At 31.4% G+C, this 22,889-nt stretch overlaps 1 protein-coding gene and 1 pseudogene across 2 annotated transcripts in view; one reads left to right on the top strand and one right to left on the bottom strand.

Moving 5' to 3' along the window:
- The window catches only part of ANKRD13C (ankyrin repeat domain 13C), a 70,914-nt gene that overhangs the window by 27,823 nt on the left and 20,202 nt on the right, over nt 1–22,889 (bottom strand). For both annotated transcript variants that reach the window (XM_011365707.2, XM_023533899.1), the window contains 4 exons: nt 14,651–14,692; nt 7,095–7,199; nt 2,613–2,698; nt 1,220–1,265 (listed from right to left, as the gene is read on the bottom strand). In XM_011365707.2, coding sequence (XP_011364009.1) covers nt 1,220–1,265; nt 2,613–2,698; nt 7,095–7,199; nt 14,651–14,692 — 279 coding nt within the window. The remainder of the gene's footprint in view (nt 1–1,219; nt 1,266–2,612; nt 2,699–7,094; nt 7,200–14,650; nt 14,693–22,889) is intronic.
- On the top strand, nt 12,008–12,126 carry LOC111743527 (annotated as a pseudogene).

Here is a 22,889-nt window from a genome sequence, read left to right as displayed (position 1 = left end):
ACTTTAGTGGCTGCATCATGAAATATGATTATGTAACATTTGTAATATGTTTATAACTATAAATATATGTATAATTTCAGGAGTGATTACATTCACTTCTATTTCTTCATATAACTGAAATGTCATTTTTAAAATATTTTAAAACATTTTGTTCAGTAAGATAAATTGACTATTTTAGAATTTAAACCACTAGCATTACTAAGAGAATCAGTTAAAGAACCAATACCAAGCAAGACTGGGGTCTCTACAGATGATAAAAAGGGTGAAAACATATATTCAGGCTTTAGGCTAATTTGACTTGGAGCTCTTTTATTATACAAAGCTACTATAAATCTCATATTTTCTCAGTGGTCTAGTAACACCAGGACTTCTGAAAGATATATAAAGCATAAAGGCAAGGTAAGTCTATCGGAGTAGCCAAAACTAGCCTGATGAGCTACAGTTGTAATAATTTTGAAAGAAATGATTTTATTCAAGGATTAAAACTTCACATTTAGAGATTAAACACACTAGGAAAACAATCATCCATGCTGCACAAACTATGCAGCTGTTAATGTAAATGAAGTACTTCCTTATGAACTAATATGGTAAGATGTCTATGGTATATTAAGTAAGAATGACAAATAATATAATAATGTAATAGTATGATTCCCTAGAAAAACAAAAACAAACAAAACTAATGCTTGGGTGTGTGTTAGTGTGTATTTATTTGTGTGCACATATACACACACATTTGTAAGCATTAAAAAGGGGTTGAAAGCATTAGCATGAAACATTAATAGTGGTTACTTTTATGATTATTTTACTTTTTACTTTTGTGATTATTTTATGACTTATTTTTATAATTACTTTGGGGGTAAATATCACAGAGTATTCATATACCTAGATATCATAAAAATTAATTCAGATGCTTTAAAAAAACACATGTAAGCTCATTATATTCAAATATATAGATAGATTACATTAAAAAAAATTTTTAAACAAAATTTAGTTGTTTTGATAATTGTTTAGTTAGTAGAAGTAAAGCTCACTGAGATCAAATTTCTTATTTGGACATGAAAATTTTCACCCTAAGTGGACTAACTCACATTTAATATAATGAAGAGAAACTTTCTGTTATCCATTTGATTATGCTAACATTTCTATGTAATAGTTATGTTTTCACACTTGCAATTATGCACATGTACATATTTTATAGTAAAACATAGCACAGTCTTACCCCAGCTTTGAAAATCCCAGTGAAGTTCTAGATAAAAGTCACCTAGCTGAGAAATGAAATATGAATAATTACTAAATGCACCAGTTAACAGCTCTTATATCTAGTTAATATTTTGTTTTAAAAAAAAATCTGTTATCATTAAAGGTCGACAAGAGAAGAAAAGAAAAATTCAATGTTTGGAGTTGGAGGAAAAAACAAGAAAAATTGTTTATTACTTAAAAATTACAATTGCACACATTACTACATTCATATACAAAAAAAATGTACTGCTGTAGATTTTATAAGAACATTTTAATTACAGAGTAACATATCTGAAACTGATCCATTTAAATTTGCATCAATAAATATTCTATTTCTCATAACTAAAATAATAAGTTTTATTGCAAAAATAGTTAATAACTTTAAAAGTGTTATAAAAAATGATTTCCAATATGATTATTTGTATAGCCTCATAATAGTCCAAAAAAAAAAAAATCACACACTGCAATAGAAACTTTTTTTCTGTAAGGTGGTAAAACAAAAGTTTACTAAATTTGAAAACATATGCCATCATATCAGGAATATACAGAAAATTTTTATTTGACAAATTAGAAGCTATAATTGTTAAGGAAACCATTACAATCAAATATTCAAAAAATTATCTTTTGAAATATCTCATTGTATATCACTTTTCTAAAAACATAATTATCTCAATTTTAATTATCTCAAAATTATCTTTTGAAATATCTCATTGTATATCACTTTTCTAAAAACATAATTATCTGCAATTGTTACCAAGTGTATCTGTTCTTTTTTCACCAGGTTATAATGTTAAAAAAAATTTTTTTTTTAAAGCATGCTTAAGAGAAAAGATAGCATGCTAGGTCTATTTTTCTCTCACAGTTCTTTTAGGCATCAAAAATACAGAGAAAGAGAATATCAGAAAATATACTTCTCTTTCTTTCTGTACCAGCCACCCAGCTCTTACTATCATGAGGTAGGATAGAAAAAAAGTTTTGTCATATAAAGAAAATGCAAACTGCTCCTGCTAGGAGGACCAGCTTCAACTCTTTAAGAAATCCTCAATCCAAAGGACAAAGGGAAATTATTGCCATTAATTATGACCTATCTCCTTTTTCTTAGAGCGCTCATCTAATTTATTGAAAGCAATAATTCTTTATCTACCTTCCTAGTTCAAAGTAAATGGTGTTTCTCATAAGAGTTCATTTATACATTATAATTAGAGTATTTTGTTACGTCATTATTGCTTAATTTAAGCAGGATTTTTTTTTTAACATTTCTTGACCCTGAATAATCAGTGAGCAATTAAATCTTATTAAAAAAAAAAATGCTTAAAAGTACACTTACAATTACTCTTTAGGTGCAAAATCAGCAAAAAAAAAATATGGCCTACCTCTTTCAGGGCTTTTAATAATCGAGGTCGTTTTTCTTCAACACTTTCTCTGGATTGCTGCTTAAGCTTTCTTAAAAGAGCTGTAACTAAAGTTTAAATGAAAACAAAAATATCTTAATTTAAAATACCTACTATGCTAGAAAACACCCCTGGCTGTTACACAATTATATATTGAGAGATATAGATATTGAGAATAAGTGGGTAAATAAGTTTAGTAAACTATTATGATCCGAAAGGAAAATTTAGATGAGATACTTCAACATCGACTTATATTCACACTAGTTTTTCTAGTTTTTAATTATCAGTATGAATTTACCTGAGTCAAAATTTACCAATCTTAGTCAGATGATGTAACGTCCTATTGTAACACTGACTTAAAAGAGCTCAGACAGTAGATCTCAAAAATCTCATTGTATATCACTTTTCTAAAAACATAATTATCTGCAATTGTTACCAAGTGTATCTGTTCTTTTTTCACCAGGTTATATTCTCACATACTACTAATACAGAAAACAATACAAAAATGAATCCTATTCTAATTATCTTGCTCAATTTTCAAGAGATTCAGATTTAAACACTATGCTAAGTGCAAACCCCAACTTTACTACTTTATTTTCTGTGTGTAAACTTGAACGAGTTACTTAATTTCCCCAAACTTAAGTTTCTTTTTTTTATTTGTCAAGTAAGAATAAAGTCAAATATAGCATATAGAGTTACTATAAAGCCTCAATATAAACTGTTTACTACTGTGCCTACAATTAAGTAAATATAATTTTTATCTATTAGAATAAAGGTCTAAAATTGACTAGTAAATCAGGCAATTCCTAACATTTATTGAAAGAAGGGAAAATATTAGACTTGAATGAAATAAACTTAGCAAAAGACAAGAAGATGTATGTAAAAATACTATTTTTTTCTATATTACAGTATGCATTCTTATACATTATTTTAAGCCTTATGTGGAATACAGAAGCAGAAAGTGAAAAAAGGGAGGGAAGTAAGGAAGAAAGGGAGAAGGGAGGGAGGGAAAGAAGACAGTAGAGAAAGCTTGGACCAGATTTCTTTTGTCCACATAGGCCAAATTAGGCAAAGCCAAGGAATGAATTCTGAAAAATAGTAAAATATATTCTTAATTTTAACCACAGGTCTAACAATTAATACAATTTATTTTAAAAAGCCAAAAATCAAAAAACAATATTTAAATTACTAAAGGTCTTTTGGGATAGAAGAGGCTGAGACCTAGAAATCAGAGAACATAAGACTTAGTCTCCTTCATAAACTAGGTCAATAGTTCCTAAATATAAGTCTACATTTCAGGGTCCAATTGTTCTTGTCTTTTGCTAAGCTTATTTCATTCAAGTTTCCAATGATATGCTGCAAAATGAAAAAAACTGGGAACTGCGGCGGGGGACGGGGGGGTTCTTTATAAATTATATACTTTATTTCAATTCAAGGACTATTCTTTCTACTATTTTTTGGTTTCAAAATATCTTTTAATAAAACAATAATCACAAAATAAAGCAGTTATCTTTTTTAAAAAAGTTCTTATATATTAAAATAAAAAAGTTAGCTATTCTGCATCAATCCTCAAATAAAAACTTTTTTTCTGGTCTGTGAAATCCAAATAGTCTAAGAACCAATGACCTAGAGAATTATTAAGGTTCCTTATAGAATCTAAATTATATGAATCTGGTCGACTTTCATGATTGTTATAATTTAACTTTAATAACACAGCTATATTACCCAAATGTAGTAGCTTTTCTTCCCCCCTTTATGCTCAAATACTTTAATAAGTCTTTATTCAATCTCTCTTGCCTTCGAATTGAAACAGACCTCTGCTGAAGGTAAAAACTGGAAATAATTCAATTCCTAGATTGAAAAGGTATCTTAATGAAAAGCAGAAGCTGTGTTTTTCAACTAAGTATACTGTAACCAACTAAAAGAACTCAATAAATAATAGAAAATGACATAAAAATGACTAAACATTACTTAAAAGGTAGTGACAACAATATATAGTGTAGTAATACACGCAAAAGAGATTCTTGTTCTATGAGGCTTCACATTAAGAAAATAGCATCAACTCAAACTTACTATGGAAACAAAAATATTCAAAATGCAATTACACAAAATTACCAGTATGTTTTGGAGATCTCAGTATTTGTACTCCCATATTGTAAGAATCTTAACATTGATTTATAATGAAGATAAAATTAGCTTTAAAGGATTTGGATAGTATTAAGAGTTCACATAAAGACTCAAGGAACAACAATTAATTTAACTTCCTCTTTTCCTTTTTCTCCCATATAAAGTATTTTTAAGTTTGTTGTGCTTAAAGCTTTTGGAACTACACACTACTGCTCCAAGTATCTTCTGCCCTCCACTTCTTTCTACACTCCAGTCTAATTATTTCCCACTTCTTACTTTGACAATTCTACCAAGATGTACCACTGATAATTCAAATTCATCAAACAACACCAAATTAATTAAATCCCACAGTTATTCCTTCTATATTCTGTACATCAATTAATTAATGAGATTACCATTAATTCACAATAGAGATGTTGGAGTTGCTCACAATCCTATCGCTATCCAAAAGATAATCAACCACTGTCAATTCTTTCATCTAATAATCTTTCTAATCTATCCCTTACATCTCTAAACATGTTATCTCTTTTTTAAGTCAAGCTTATTACATTTGATCTCAAGATGTTTTTTCTAAAAAGCTGTTGCCTCCCACTCAATAAAAAAGTCTTAGGTTTTATCTAATAATCTCAATCCCTGCTTTGAAGTCTTCTGGAGTTTTGCAGTGACTAGAGACTGAAATTTAAACTTTGAATAGACATAAAGCAGATATCCATGTGTCCCTTTTACCATTACAACTTCATCTCCCCAAACTACTCTTCATCCATTCACCCATGTTTGCCTTGTAGTCTCATTTAAGGAGCCACACAAAATACAGTTCTCTAAAATATGCCTTGTTGTTTTTCACATTTCCAGGCTTTATACACACCCTACTCCCATAGACTAGAAAGTCTTTACCTACCTTATTAAATCTTAAAATTCATGAAGAGTCAGCTCAAATAACCAACACCCTGCCAAAACCAGAATTACTTTCTCCCTCATCTGAAGCATATTTAGTTTATGCTTCAGAATCCTGAAGAATATTCAATGGTCTCTCTCTCCAAACAATGAGTTCTTCAATGTTAAAGCTAATGGCACATCCCTACCATGTTTCAGATGTATCTGGAAGGTACTCAGAAGACAAGCCCTGCTCTAATGAAGCCTACTGACTAATAGGAGTAAAAGTGAAAGAGTTCTGACATACTGTATGAGTGGAGAAAGCTCTCTTGTATTTCAGCTGAGATCTGAAGAATTATAAGAAGTTGGGGCAGAAGGAAAAGAATGTGTGAATGTGAGAAACTAAAAGGTTAGCAGTGCTGACACACAGAAAGCTCTGTGGAAAGGGCAATTAATTAGAAGTGAATAAAAAATACATATATATTCATACAGTTGTTAAAATATCACAATTTTATCTCACATTAAATCTTAAGCACAAATGAAACAACTGCACCATTAAAAGTTGCCCAGGGTGTTCAGAAACTCAACAAAGATGAAACATGTGAATGACATGTAAAGCTAAAACTTAAGAAAGAGGCTGTAAGAGCCCAAAACTTAGCATTAAAAATAAAACTAAATCTATACAACATCCTGAGGGTATTTAATGTTATGCATTTCTTTAATAAAACTGTCAAATTTTTTTATAGCTCCTTCTACAAAGCTAGATTTAATTGATTATCTTCAACCTTAAAGTGTAAAAAGATAGTATTACCAGAAAGATAATTCCCATTCAACCAGATTTAAATTTTATAAAACTTTCAACTATTTAGATGTGCTTGACAAAAATAAGACATGTATATGAAGTTGAAAAAAAATTAGCTGTAAAAGGAAGAAGAGTTAGATAACTGAACACTCTATATATTGTAAAAAAAAAAAAAAAAGCATGTGACATTTTTTGGAAATTCACATTTAAAGACTAAAACAAAACAGAGACAGATTTATTCCACACTTTCAGTAAAGCTTATGCCCAGCATTTAAAACAGATAGATAACTGTTATTAACACACTGTGATTATTTTCAGTTCCAATTAATCTTCAAAAAAATTAAGCGGTTGCCAGAAAAAAAGTCAGGTTTCAATATTTTTAAAAAGTCATTCATTCTGAATGAGTTAAAAAAAAATTAAAGCATACCAGTAGGGCAGAATGCTATAAAAAGAGAAAAAATAATAATATACTTTTAAAAGTAATTCCTCAATTCTTTATGTGTACTACCCAATATTCAAGTTCCTAAGTCATGAATAATTCACGTATGTTTATAACTGCAAACTCTTCATAGTATGGAAAGTTATATTAAATGAAAAATATTTCAATTGTATCACTTAACATTTTAGACTATATATCAACAATAGTAATTTATATTGCTTACTCATCTGTCTATCTCCATAACTGATGGCTTCCGCCAGCGGGCTCCATCCCTGAGCATTTTTCACCTTTACTGGAGCATTATGAGCCAAAAGTAAATGGGCACATTCTGAAACATAAAGTGGTAATAATATCAAACATCATAGAATTTTTAGAACCTCTAAATACAAAAATCATGTAAAAATTCAAGAAAACAAATTTATATAAATAGGTCAATGAAATACCGTACTATAGAGAATTAAATAATTTTTTAAATTTCTATGTATCTAAACCAAGTTATTTCAGATTATTAGATTCTGAAGATCCTAAGAAGTACATTATATATATATAATCATATACACATACTTAATAGTAAGGACTCAGTAAATATTCACTTAATAGGATGCAATAACATTCTATTACCTAATCTCTGCAAAGAAAGGATTATGTCCCCTAATAATTGTTCCCAAGAATATTTTGAGAATGTTTTGTATTCTAAAAGATAACCCAAGAACCTCAAGAGTAATTTATATAAAAATATCTACTATCTAACAAATTCATATGTCTGTAATGTCAAATGGAAATCTCACTATTTCTGAAAAAAAAGTTTTCAAAAAAGATCAGTAATGTTTCTATAAACACTAATTTTTCAAATTTTACAATTCTTTTAGTTTAGAAAAACATCCAAAAGGGGCAATAATCTGTTCATGATCATAAGGACAAATTTGGATAGTCTTTCTAGTTATGGGTGGACCTTGAGATAATCATGCTAAGTGAAATAAGCCAGACAGAAAAAGTTGAAAACCACATAATATCACTTATATGTGGAATATAAACCTAAAAGCAACAAACAAACAGGACAAACAGGCAGAGACATGGACAATAGACTAATGGTTACTGGGTGGAGTGGGAGAGGTAGATGAGGTAAAAGGGGTCAAATACATGGTGAGAGAAAGAAATCTAACTATGGGCAGTGAACACACAATGCAATGAATATATATGCCTTATTGTTGGTTTGTATGCCTGAAACTTACTGAATTTAATAACCAATGTCACCATAATTAAAAAAAAAAAAAGATTAAAAAGTTTAAGGTACAGACCGTCCTATAGATTGAGAAACCTTTCGTAAAAATTAAAAATAAATTAATAGGAAAAAAAAAAACATTCAAAACTGAAGCTAAAGGAAATTTAGGATAGCTATCCAACCTAAGTTTCATAAATGAATGACTCATTCATTCAATCAACCATTCAGCAAATACTTACCAAGTGCCTATTAAATGCTATTTCTATTTCCCAGTCCTGGATATAAGCAGTGAGAAGAAACATAAGGTCTTGCTATCAGAGAGCTTATATCCTATGTTAGAAGCCAAAAAGTAAACTAATAGTTGAAAAAAGAAAGTCAGATAAGTGCTCTGAAGGAAATAAGGATGTTATGACAGTGTAATGACGGTAAGCTGAGGTGAAGGAAGAATGGCACTACTTTAGCACTATCCTAGTACTAGAAGGAATTCCTATACTGGCAGGAAATTTTATTAGAATACAGCACAATAAATAGAGAAAGTTCATAGAGGTGTTTAGAAAGTCTACTAGTAGTATAAAATATATGTACAAAAATATTTGTTTTGGGAGGGGGAGGTAGATGAGGTAAAAGGGGTCAAATATGTGGTGACAGAAAGAAATCTAACTATAGGTGATGAACACACAATGCAATATATATATGCCTTACTGTTGAATTGTATACCTGAAACTTACTGGATTTCACTATCCAATGTCACCATAATAAAAATAAATTTAAAAAAAAATAACAAAATAAAAGAAAAAAAAGAATGTTTGTTTTAGCACTGTTTATAATGGCAAAATATTGGAAACTAAGTGAATATCCACTATGGGAGAATGATTCACTAAAACATGATGCATCTACACTACTGAAATAATATGCAGCCATTTTTTAAAAATGGAGTCATATCAAAAGGACAAAGGAGCTAGCTTGAATGATCAGCCACTGGCCAAATTTGGGAAATTGAGCATCAAAAAGATTAATGACTAGTTATAATACATTTAAAAAAAATTGATGTGCCCATAATGACATCAGAAAATAAAAAGGGCAAAAAATTAAAAACAGAACCGTATAACCTAACAATTCCACTGTGAGTATTTATCTGAAGAAATCCAAAACACTAATTCAAAAAGATATATGCACCCTTTTGTTTACTGCAATATTATTTACAGTAGCAAGATATGGAAGCATCCTAAATGTCTACTGATAAACAAATGGATAAAGAAGATGTTGTACATATAAACAGTAGAATATTACTCAGCAATGAAAAATAATGAAATCTTACCATTCACAACAACATGGATGGACCTGGAAGGTATTTTGCTAAGTGAAATAAGTCAGACAGAGAAAGACAAATATCATATGATCTCACTTATACGTGGAATCTAAAGAACAAAATAAATGGACAGACAGAATAGAAACAGAGTCACAGATATAGAGAACAAACTGGTGATTGCCAGATATGAGGGGGGTTGAGAGAATGGTTGAAAAAGGTAAAGAGATTTAAAAGTACAAATTGCCAGTTATAAAAATGGCCACAGGGATATAAAGTATAGCATAGGGGATTTAGTCAATAATATTGTAATAACTATGTATAGTGTCAGGTGGATACTAGACTCATTGGGATGAGTACTGCATAAAGTATATAAATGTCTAATCATTATGTGCATTTTGAAGTTTTTCATAATAAAGTGTTGAAAGAAAAAGAAATGTAAAAAAAATCTTAAAGAATGAATTTTAGCCATCCCAATAGACTTAAAGAAAATGTCCACACTATATTGCTATATGATGTAATGCAGAAGTGTATATGATCTCAATTTTTTAAAAAGAAATAACTAAAAAACTATATATATATTAGTGTGTGTTTAGATACATACACACATATTTGAATATAATAATAAGCATGGAGCAGAGTACAGAAGAATATTCGAGAGGTTAACATGGGTTACTATGTTTTGAGAGAAGGGGTTAATTGGGAGAAGGGGGTTAATAACAATAGCTAAAAAGAATTTTTTAAAACAAATTAATAAATAAAATGGTCTCTCCCCTCAAGAAACCTACCATGAGATTTTACGTAAATACATGTCTATGTGTGCACATATAAAGAAGTTAGAGGAATATAAACATGAATAGGTGTCTACAGACTTGTAAAAGTATTTCATATAAACATTCGAGTGAAAAGAAAAATGTCAAAGTACTATATGTAGTGATTCAATTTCAGCAAAAACAAACTAAGCTCCTATATTATAAGGAGAAAAGAAGGTGTGCAAGAATACCCACTAGGCTATTAATGTAAATTACATCAAAAAAGTAAGAGAGATGTTGCTTTTATACATCTTTGTTCTGTGTTATTTCAATTCTTTCAAAATGCAAGTATTAATAACTCAAAAGCATAAAGAAAAATTAATTTAAAAATATTAATAACATGTATGAAAGTACTTAAAGTAATATCCCAGTTGTGTAAACTAAGGTATAGAATTAGTATGACATATATACACTAGACATGTCAACTATGATTTCTAATATACCACAGACTCTGTTGAACAGGTGTCCTTCACTCATCAGTCACAGCTCAAATGATGTAGAAATGAGCAATTAAGGAAAAGTCAGATAATCATAGATATGCCAATAACCTATGACATAGTCTCATACAAAAAAAAAAAAAAAACTAGATCGATCAAATGCCTTCTCTCTGTAATTTTTACAATGAATAAGAAAACAATGTAGTTACCAGACATTAGTCTTAAAGAATGGATAAATGTGAGACAAAGAAATCAGAACTTCAGTAGTGTGGACGAAATAAAATTATGAGGAACAGAAATCACATATAAATAACCAAGAGCTATAAAGGTGATCATACATAAAGAGAGTGGGTGGGATAAATAGGACAGTTGGAAACAAAACTGTACATCCAGAGAGAACCTTATGAGAAAATAAGCCTAGAGTTATTACAGGGAAGAAAATTAAAAATTACACACTGAAAAAAGACAGAATGAAGTGAAAGTTACAGCAACTGGTCTGAAGAACATTTTTCTGGTGTCTAACCAAAAGGATAAGAGTTAAAGATTAATTTTCTATTTCATCTCCTAGAGATTCTTGAAATCTTCCTTAAGTACAATGTTCTTTTCCATTTTAACTCCAATCCATATTTTAAAAACTTCTTTGCCAACATGACCAACATGGTCAGTGGACCCATAAATTCAGAAAAATAAGACTTTGATGGTAGAAAAATAATGTCATTCAGTAGTTTAAGATGAGTGAGAAAAGAGAAGTAAATAAAAGTGTGAAAATCCTAGGGTAGTCCTCTCTTTAACTCAATCAATAAATACTATTTGAATGCCCTGGGAATTTCTACTATATTTACAAGCAAGTATACAAACAGAAAGTGCCCCTCAACAATTACAAAAGGTATAGTGTATCTCTAAAGGAGAAGATAAAATAGAATAGAGTAGCACAGACTGAACAAAAATTGGTATAATGAAAAATTAATTTACAGAATTAAGTATAATGCAGATGTTTTATCTTCTACACATTTCAATCTCACTCTTGTACAACCGAATATCAAAAATATTAAGACCATAAAAAAAGCAAAAAACCATAGACAAGTGGAAAAATATAAATGGAAAAATGTGAGTCAGTATATTAATGGCTGTACCTACTCTATATGAAAAGGAGACTAGCAGTAAATATCGACATTATTAGCAGATTATTAATCATCTAACAGTGTTTCCCAAAATATGTTCCAAAGAACTCTAGTGTCTCAAGATACTTGAAAAAACAGCAAATACACAATAACTATAGGGAACAATGACTCCTATCCAACACTTACCCCAACTCAGAAGGTAACAATGCCTGTTAGCATATCAAAATTCTAAGGTCCAGACTATAACCATACTACCCTGAAAAAGCCCAATCCCATCTGATTTCAGAAGCTAAACGGCGTCGGGCCTGGTTAGTACTTGGATGGGAGACCACCTAGGAAGACCAGGTGCTGTAGGCATAAAAAGTAAGGGATTGTAAACTAACAAGGTCCTTGCAATCTGTGAGGTCAACCAAGGGTTGCCTCACCTAAAAAATAAAATAATAAATAGATAGATAGATAGATAGATAGATAGATAGATAGATAGACAGACAGACAGATAGATAGATATTCTAAAGTCCACACTAAAAAAAAAAATGCTTAATACTTATTAACCCACTATTTTCCAAATGGAAATGACCTGGAAACACTAATTTCCTCTAAATAGTTACCAAGATCCCATGAAACTAATGTTCTGTGAAATTCATTTTGCTTAGGCTGATAGAAACCTATGATGAAATATAACAATATCTCCTTATCTATATTAAAACACTTAGAGCTGGGATGGTAGGTAGATATGCTTCATTTTACATTCAAATCCTGGTAAATCCATAGTTGTTATTTAAGTACTAAATTTTAAATAATAATCAGACTTGGCATCAAATTAACTATGTCTGCCATGAAAACAGGAAGAAAGCATAATTTTAGCTAACTTTGATATAGACTATATCTTTTTTGAATGGTTCTCAATGAAAAGAGAGCAAGGCAGTACAACATAATAGTTAAGAATCCAGGCTCGAGAGCCAGATACTCCAAGTTTAAGTCAAAACTCTGCTGCTTTACTTTGGTAAAGGTGCTTAGCTCCCCAAGTTTTGTTATCTCTAAAATTGAGATAATAATAGTATCTTCATCATAAGGTCATTGTAAGTGTTAAATAAGTAAATATGCATATAACACTAAAAAAGCATCTAGCATTTTATAAAAGATGAGTACATTTCAGCTATTTTTTAAAGTCTTGATTTGGTGTTCTTTGGGGGGAAAAAAGCATAAGTTTTTATTGGTCAAAATTAGCAAACTATAATCTGATATATTTTCACCAAAGTAGTTACCCTAGAGATGACTATCATGGCCTGACATGATCATTTTCCTGCTAAACTAAACATTCTTCCCCTGCATTCCTGATTCTCTCTCCTAACTCCAACTCTTACCTCAAGCCAGCATAGATAAAGCTAATTTCACAGAAGTAAATACGTATTCCAAAACAATTCATGAGCTTGCCAGTCATTCAACACTGTGGCTTGGATTGAGATGAACTAGACCAATCGAAGAACTTCTTGCTTAGAAATTCAGGAACCTAAGAAACTAAATTAGTTGGTAGTAAATACTGAAACCAGAATATTATGAAGGTTTAGGATTCTAGAAGTTATTTTGGGTCACCTTAAATTTCAGTAAACAGAGAAAAATAAATCAAGGAAGAATATTACATATATATAGACAACAGCAGACACACCATAAGAGGGAGACAGATGATGGGTGGATAGAGAGAAGGAGAGAGAGAAGGAAAGAGGGAGGAAAAAGGGAAGAAGAAAGGCTGATCCCTCAAATTGTCTTGGCTATGCTCTTCCTGAGACATAGCTAGTTCTCATATTTTGGGTTTCAATAATATGCAGTCTCTCGATGAATCTCTCTTTATTAAGTTACTCAAGTTAGTCTGCTCCTTGCACAAAGGAGAAAAAGCCAGCACAACCAAATAAAGAAATAAAGATTTGAGTTACCAATTTATATAGTTTTAAAATCAAAATTAGATTATCCTGCAGATCACATGCTTCACATAAGCATGTGAACTTAAAAACTAAATTAGCAAAAGAATTGTTTTTTTTTCAACAAAGCAAGTTCCAGTAACACCCCTGGGATCAGCATACATTCAGATCAAATGTTTATACCAACAACTACATTACAATATATAACAATAATTAGATGTTCATAATATATCTAAATCATCAGAAAGAAAAACCTTAAAACTTAATTTGCCTGTTTAAAAATTCAAGAATATATATTTTTAAAAGATTTTTAGCGAATATACCTAAAATTTAAAAACCTAGCACTTAAAAGGTTGCCAATCAGCTATCTAGAATTCCCACTTTTCAGGATTACGGGGAATCCAGATAACTAAGATTTTATTGCATCTAGGAATGGCCGTATAAAGTATCTTGTAAGTCGCCTATGAGGTTCTTCTTTTAGTATATGTGCTGCCAAACCAAGCAGAAATGTTGTTTTTTTTTTAATGAATAAACAAGTTTTAAGTTTTTACAATCATTTACCATACAAAAGGATAGAGTTTAGATATACAAAATAGTCCATATTAAAGGATCTGATAAAACTCTTTGATTATTAAAATTATTACATTAATTAATAAACTTTACTATTTGGAAATATGAGTCTCTTGCAATTACAAATGCTTGCTTAATGAAATAACCAAGTAAGAAAAATCGCATGGTTTTAAAAGGCATAAAGGTTAGTACAGGATTTCTACTAACTCTTTGAAAAAACTGCTATAGAAAATGAGAAAATATTTGTTATCTTTAATGTACTGAATCCTAAGCTCAATTACCAAATAAGATAATCAAGTGAATTTTTAAAAACTTAAAAGACAAAATTCATCTTAAAATTTAAAAGTGACTATACATGAGTGAAGTTAAACACAACAAAGAAAATATTTACTAACCTTTATTTCCTAACATCACAGCAAGATGTAAAGGAGTGTTTCCTAAAATTAAAAAAAAAATTAAATTAGTGTAAAACATAGTAAAATTATTTAAAAGTGGTTTCAGCTCCTTCATAAATGTCAGTGACAGATTTTAAGCAAAAATAATGTGACTGCAAAATGATCCTGCTTACACAGCAAGTTCGAAGTCAGAAGATGCCATGGTTTCTAAATACAGTATATGTTGAAATCCCCTCTCCTGTGTCACCCCACCCCAGCCCGCCCCCCAAAAAGATAACCATTTTGCTTTTGGAACGTCTCCAGATTCCACAGAATCTGCTATTTCTCTATAATTGCTGCTAATTTCTCTATAATTCTTTGTTCATTCAGCAAACAATTTAAATACCTACAATATATTCATCCTTGAGGATTAATATCAGTAAGACCCAACAACATCTTCAAGTTGTCAGAAGTCTTCTGTTAAGAGTCTAATACAAAAATAAACCACCGTTATTATTATTTACAATAACAGAAGGGAGTATAGCATGATCATGGAACACAAGGTAAAGCACCTAATATTATCTATGCAAAAAGAGTTAAATTTTGAAGACAGACCACACTGAAATGAGTCGTGAAGAATGGGTTAGAAATCTGTAGACAGACAAAGCAACACTGACTAGTACTCCACGTTAAAAAAAAATAAAAAAATCTCACAAATTACATTAAAATGCAAGGACAATTTACATTTGGGAAATACACACACACAAAAAGTTTATGAGTAGTGGGAGTAAAGAACTTGTAGGAGAATAACAAATAATGAAATCAGAAAGGCTAGAAAAAGACAAATTAATGAGGACCTGTAGGCTATGCTATAGAGTTTGGACTATATACTGTAGTTGATGTTATTGAATGACTAATTTAATTCTAACACGATATCCCAAGTCACGCTTATAGTTTAAAAACCTCTTGATTATAGAAGAATGCAAACTTATAGTAATATTTGAAAATAAAGTTACTGATCAAAATTTTTGTATATGAATTCTCAGATATTAGCAGTTTTACAGAATTCAGCCATATACAGGATAAAACAAGATTTGATTACTTTCTCTAAGAAACTCGTGTATGACCTACCCCAATCTCACAGCTAGGCAAAACCTGCCAAAATGATTAAAATACACACATTTTTTACTCAATAAAGCCAGAAGAGGATGGGAATTGTTGGCAAACACAGAAAGACAGTATTTTATTTAAAATTTGGACACAAATGAATTCACTAAATTTAAATTGTATCTATAACTAATTTTACCAAAAAAACAAAACAAAACAAAACAAAACTGGATTACAGTAAAGCTTTAACTATTAGGAACAAAAAAGACACACTTTGCAATATAATTCACATTATGGTTTTCAGAAATAAAAATCTTAAGTACAAATTTCCATTAGTGACTGGGCAATAAACTTTCATTTTCATACCTCAGGACTTAACCTAGTTGAGATACGGAAACTACTATAATATGCATTGTTAATAATCATACACAAGCATGTCTCAAAAAAGACATGGTTACCAAAAGTTACTGGTATGAGCTATTTTCCAAAAAGACAAACTTTAGTCTCCCCCCAAATTTCAAACCCTTCACAGTAAGCTATCTTCTCAAAATGCTATATCATAATGTTAGAAAATTTTACCTGGTAAGAATAAAAATGATAAGGCCAATGGAAAAGTACTTTAGTTTTAGAACAGCACTGTTGATGTCTACTTCAATATGAAATATGCAATATAGAAAAGCATTTTTTTAAAAAGTATTTTCACTACAGATATTTTTATATGTGAAGTTAGTAAAACTGAATTCTGTCTCTTCTCATGTTGAAATCATATATCTATCTCATAGAGATACTAAAGAAAAACTCTAAAAAAACAACAAAACTATGTCAGTGAATTTTCTATTACCCACCACCTGCCCCCATCCCAAACAAACAAACAAACAAAAACCTTTAAGGTTAGGGCCCTCATATGACTTTTCTATATAAGGAGCTGTCGGAAAGGCACAATTTTTCTACTAACATCATGTCCTGTTCAATCACTAAATGAAAATGCTGAAGACCAATTTTAAATACAGTCATCTACCAATATCAAATTAGGAATCATCTGTGGATCACTTAATAAACTATTCCGTGCCTTCAAAGTCTTCAGCACAATACTGGGTAAAAGAAATCATATGTAAGACCCTGAATAGCGAAAACAATCTTGACAAAGAAGTAAAAAGCTGAAGGAATCACACTCACACATTTCAAACTTTATTACAAAGCTACAGTTATCAAAACAAGATGATACTGGCATAAAAAGACATGTAGATCAATGAAACAGAATGGAGAGCCCAGAAATAAATCCATGCATATATAGTCAATTAATTTATGACAAAGGAGCCAAGAATATACACACAATGGGGAAAGGACAGTCTTCAATAAATGGTGGTGAGAAAAATGGAGAGCCACATGCAAAATATTGAAACTGGACCACTATCCTAAATCACATACAAAATTTAACTCTAAATGGATTAATGACTTTAAATGTGATACTAAGAAAACACTGGAGTAGGCATCTTGACATCAGTCTTGGCAGTGATTTTTTTAACTTGAAACCAAAATCAAAGGTGACAAATGCACAAATAAACAAGTGATACTACATCAAACTAAAAAACTTCTGCACAGCAAAGGAAATAATCAACAAAATAAAAAGGCAACCTATGGAATGGGAGAAAATATTTGCAAATGATATATCTAATAAAGGGTTAATATCCAAAATATATAAAGAACTCATACAACTCAATAGCAAAAAAACAATCTGATTAAAAAATGGTCATAGGATCTGAAGAGCCATTTTTCCACAGAAGATATATGGATGGGCAACAAGTACATGAAAAGATGTCTAATGTCACTAATCACCAGGGAAATCCAAATCAAAACCATGAGATATCACTTCATAACTGTTAGAATGGTTGTTATCAAAAAGTCAAAAAATAACAAATGGTGGCGAGAATGTGGAGAAAAGGGGACCCTTGCACACTGCTGGTGAAAACGTAAATTGGTGCAGCAACTATGGAAAACACAGTATGGAAGTTCCTTAAAAAGTTAAAAATAGAACTACTGTATGGTCCAGCAATTCCACTTCGGGGTATTTATACAAAGACAACAATAACACTGACTCGAAAACACATATCCCCCTGATTAGTACAGCATTATTTACAATAGTCAAGATATGGAAACAACCTCAGTGTCCATCAACAGATGTACAGATTATGTGGTATCCACTGTAATATTTTATAATGGAAGGTTATATACAATGCAATGTTATTTTGCCATAAAAAAATGAAATCTTGCCATTTAAGACAAAGTGTATGGACTACGAGGGCATTACGTTAAATAAAATAAGTCAGACAAATATCATATGACCTCACATACATGTGGAAGGTAAAAAAAGAAAAAAAGCTTATAGATACAGAGAACAGATTGGTGGTTGCCAAAGATGGGGGATAATGGGTGGGTAAAATGGGTAAAGGAGTCAAAAGGTACAAATTTCCAATTATAAAGTAAATAAGCAATGGGATGTAATGTACGGCATGGCAACTATAGTTAATAACACTGTACTGCATATTTGAAAGTTACTAAGAGCAGATCTTAAAAGTTCTCATCACGAGAAAAAAATGTTTTAACTATGTGAAATGATGGATGTTAACTACATTTATTGATTTATTGTGATCATTTTTCAATATATAGAAATATTGAATCATTATGTTATAGACCCAAAACTAATATGATGTTCTATGTCAATTATACCTCAATTTAAAAAAAAGAATACATTGCAAAGAAAAACAATTTTTTCTGTCTCAAAATGTTAACTCCTAGGTGCATCTGTAGAAGGCGCACATTTTCTATTCTACTAAAAACAGAAACTTATTATTCTAAACAATATTTTGTTCATGATTAGCTCAAAGGAGAGAGACAGGGAGACAGAGACAAAAAGACAGCGAGAGACAGAGAGAGAGAGAGAGAGAGAGAGAGAGAGAGAGAGAGAGGGAGGGAGGGAGGGAGAGAGGGAGGGAGAGAGAGAGAAGGAGAAGAGAGACAGATCCACACGTATAAGTATCAATCTCCAATCTGATTGGCATAGAATAAGATCACCTTCCTCCTTTCCTAAATATCAAAGTAAATTTCATAAGTTTGCATTCACATTCTATGATTATCAGGACCAAAAAGTAGTCTTAAAAGTAAACGAACTTATTGACAAATTAGTGCCAAAAACAAAAGATCAGCACCAACTATGCCAACACTAATTCCTATTGCCTCTTCTCCATTGAGCTTTCATCATCTTATCTGAATACCTACTGCAACAACCTTCTAATAGTCTCCCTGCCTCCAGTCTTGTCCCAATTCAATCTCTTCTCTATACTGGAATAATAATTTTAAAACAAAAACTTGACCATATTATACTTCCACTCGAAAGACTGGAAGCACTCCATATTTACTTTTTAACATGGAATAAAGGGTACTTGATGTTATGTCCTTACATTTCTTCTATTTTCTTCCTCACCCTATATCTAATCTGAACTGCATACAATACTCTCCAATAAGCCAGGTATGCATACTTTTACACACTTGTTATATTTCCTAAATGTTCCTTCACTATCTGCCTGGCATATTACTACTCACGTTTCAGGACTTAACTCAAACATTACCTCTTCAGTGAAGCCTTCTCTGCTCTGTCCTAGGCAATCAGATGTCCTTCTGCTCTCCTCCAATCCTTCTATACCTACCAATTTATTGCAACATGAACTTAATTTTCAATTTTACATGTAAACATCTGTCTCCTTCATTATATGTTAACGTCAGGATCACTAGATACAGATTTTGTTCATTTATGTATTCCAAAAGCTTCACATATTCGTCTGACATTCAAAACAGTCAATATGCATTTGTGAATAAAGGCAAGAGAAAAAGTTCTGAATGGAGAACCAACCTTAATAATATCAATATTTACAGAAACCAAATAATTAAAATCCAACAGGCATTATCTTAGGTAAGGGTTGCAAACGCAAATGTTTCCATAATTATGTGATATAACTGGAAAGGTTTGGGTGCTATTTTTCCTAAATGTTAAGAATACACTTGTAAAACTGTCTAGCCCTGAAGTTTCCTTTCAATGAACATTTTTTTTATTTTTATGATGACACTGGTTTAAAAAATCTAGTAAGTTTCAGGTGTACAATTCAACAATAGGCATATATATATGTGTGTGTGTGTGTATGTGTATATATATATATACATACATATATATATTATACGTAATATATATTGCATGGCATTTTCCACCCATAGTTAGATTTTTTTCTGTCACCACATTTAACCCCTTTTACCCCATCTACCTCCTTGCTCCCACACTTTGGTAACCACTAGTCTATTATCCATGTCCATGAGTCTCTGTTTATTTGTCCTGTCTGTTAGTTGCTTTGGGGTTTATATCCCACATATAAGTGATACCATGTGGTTTTCAACTTTTTCTGTTTGGCTTATTTAGCTCAGCATGATTATCTCAAAGTCCATCCACGTTGTTGCAAATGGCAGTATTTCATCTCTTCTTATGGCTGAGTAATATTCCATTGTATATATGTACCACAGCTTCTTTAGCAAATCGTCTATTGTAGGACACTTCGGTTGCTTCCATGCCCTGGCCACCGTGAATAATGCTGCTATGAACATTAGTGTGCAAATATCTTTTCAGATATGAGTTTTCAAGTCTTTGGGGTAAATGCCAGTAAGGAGATTACTGGATCATAGTAGATCAATTCTTAGTTTTTTAAGGACCCTCCATACTGTTTTCCTTAGTGGCTGTACCAATTTGCAGTCATGCCAGCAGTGTATGAGGGTCCCTTTTTCCCAATAACCACTCCAGCATTTGTTATTACTTGTCCTGTTGATGATAGCCATTCTAACAGGTATGAGATGGTATCTCCTTGTGGTTTTCATTTGCATTTCCCCAATAGCTAGTGATATAGAGCATCTTTTCACATATTTGTTGGCCATTTGTATGTCTTCTTGGGAGAAGTGTCTGTTCAGGTACTCTGCCCATTTTCTGATTGGATCGTACGTTTTTTTATTGTTATTGAGTTGTATGAGTTCTTTGTATATTTTGGATATTAGGCCCTTATCAGAGGCACTGCTTGCAAATGTATATTCCCATTCGGATGGTTGTCTCTTTCTCTTGTTGATGGTTCCTTTTGCTGTGCAAAAGCAGCTTTTTAGTTTGATGTAGTCCCATTCATTTATTTTTGCTTTTACTTCCCTTGCCTTTGAGGTCAAATTAATGAAATCCCCTTTAAGTCCAAGGTCCATGAGTTTAGTTCCTATTTTCTTCTATGTAGTTTATTGTTTCAAGTCTTATATTCAGGTCCTTAATCCATTTTGAGTTAATTTTGGTGCGTGGTGATAGACAACAGTCTAGTTTCATTCTTTTGCAGATGGCTTTCCAGTTTTCCAGCACCATTTATTAAAGAGGCTTACCTTTCTCCACTGTATGTTTTTGGCTTCTTTGTTGAAAATTATTTGCCCATATAAATATGGGTTTACTTCTGGACTCTCGATTCTGTTCCACTGGTCCACGTGTCTGTTTTGCTGCCAATAGCATGCCATTTTGATTACTGTCGCTTTGTAGTATAATTTGAAGTCAGGCAGAATGATGCCTCCAGCCTCGTTCTTTTTTTCTCAGGATGGCTTTGGCAATTCAGGGTCTTTTGTGCTTCATACAAATTTGATGATTTTTTTGTTCTATTTCTTTAAAAAATGCTGATGGGATTTTGATGGGGATTGCATTAAATATGTATAATGCTTCAGGTAATAAGATCATTTTAACTATGTTGATTCTTCCAATCCAAGAACACGGAATATCATTCCATTTTTTTGTATCTTCTTCAATTTCTTTTAATAGCGTCTTACAGTTTTCATTATATAGGTCTTTCACATGTTTTGTTAAATGTATTCCTAAGAATTTTATTCTTTTTGTTGAAATTGCGAAAGGAATTATTTTTTCCACTTCTTTTTCTGACACTCTATTGTTATAGGAACGCTATGGATTCTTCGCTGTTGATTTTATAACCAGAAACTTTACTGTATTTGCTTACTGTTTCTAGTAGTGTTCTTGTGGAGTCTCTCAAATTTTCTATATAGAGAATCATGTCATCTGCAAATAGTGACTTTGACTTCTCCATTTCCTATTTAGATGCCTTTTGTATCTTTCTCTTGTCTGACTGCACTTGCTAGGACCTCCAATGTTATATTGAATAACAGTGGTGATAGTGGACAGCCTTGTCTTGCTCCTGATTTTAGAGGGAAGGTTTTTAGTTTTTCAACATTAAGTATAATGTTGGCTGAGGGTTTGTCATAGATGGCCTTTATTATGTTAAGGTACTTTCCTTCTTTACTGATTTTGTGAAGTGTTTTGATCATAAATGGATGCTGTATCTTGTTGAAGGCTTTTTCTGCATCTATTGATATGATCATATGATTCTTACTTTTTAATTTGTTTACGTGATATATCACATTAATCGATTTGTATATGTTGAACCATCCCTGTGCCCCTGGGATGAAGCCCACTTGATCGTGGTGTATAATCTTTTTAATATGTTGCTGTATTTGGTTCGCTAGTATCTTATTTAGGATTTCTGCATCTGTGTTCATGAGAGATATTGGTCTGTAATATCTTTAAGATGAAGCGTTAGGTTGTTTATTTTCTTTTTTCATGTTATCTTTACCATGTTTCAGTATCAGGGTAATATTGGCCTCATAAAATGAGTTGGGAAGTATTGCTTCCTCTTCGATTTTTTCAAAGAGTTTGAGAATAGGTTATTAAATCTTTGAATGTTTGGTAGAATTCTCTGGTGAAGCCATGCGGTCCTGGACTTTTACTTTTTTTGGTAGATTTTGATGATTGCTTCAATTTCCATACTGCTGATGGGTCTATTTAGATTTTCCAGTTCTTCTTAATTCAGTCTAGAAAGGTTGTATTTTCTAAGTACTGGTCCATTTCTTCTATGTTGTTAAATTTGGTGTTATATACTTTTTCATAGTATTCTTATATGATCCTTTGTATTTCTGCAGTGTCTGTCGTAATTTCCCCCCTTTCATCCCTGATTTTGTTTATTTGTGTCCTTTCTCTTTTTTCTTTAGTGAGTCTAGCCAGGGGTTTGTCAATTTTATTAATCTTCTCAAA

The sequence above is a fragment of the Pteropus vampyrus genome, unplaced genomic scaffold, assembly GCF_000151845.1.
Source record: "Pteropus vampyrus isolate Shadow unplaced genomic scaffold, Pvam_2.0 Scaffold115, whole genome shotgun sequence".
Lineage (NCBI taxonomy): Eukaryota > Metazoa > Chordata > Mammalia > Chiroptera > Pteropodidae > Pteropus > Pteropus vampyrus.
Note: the sequence above shows the minus strand (reverse complement) of the source record. Positions and strands in the feature narration are given on the sequence as shown.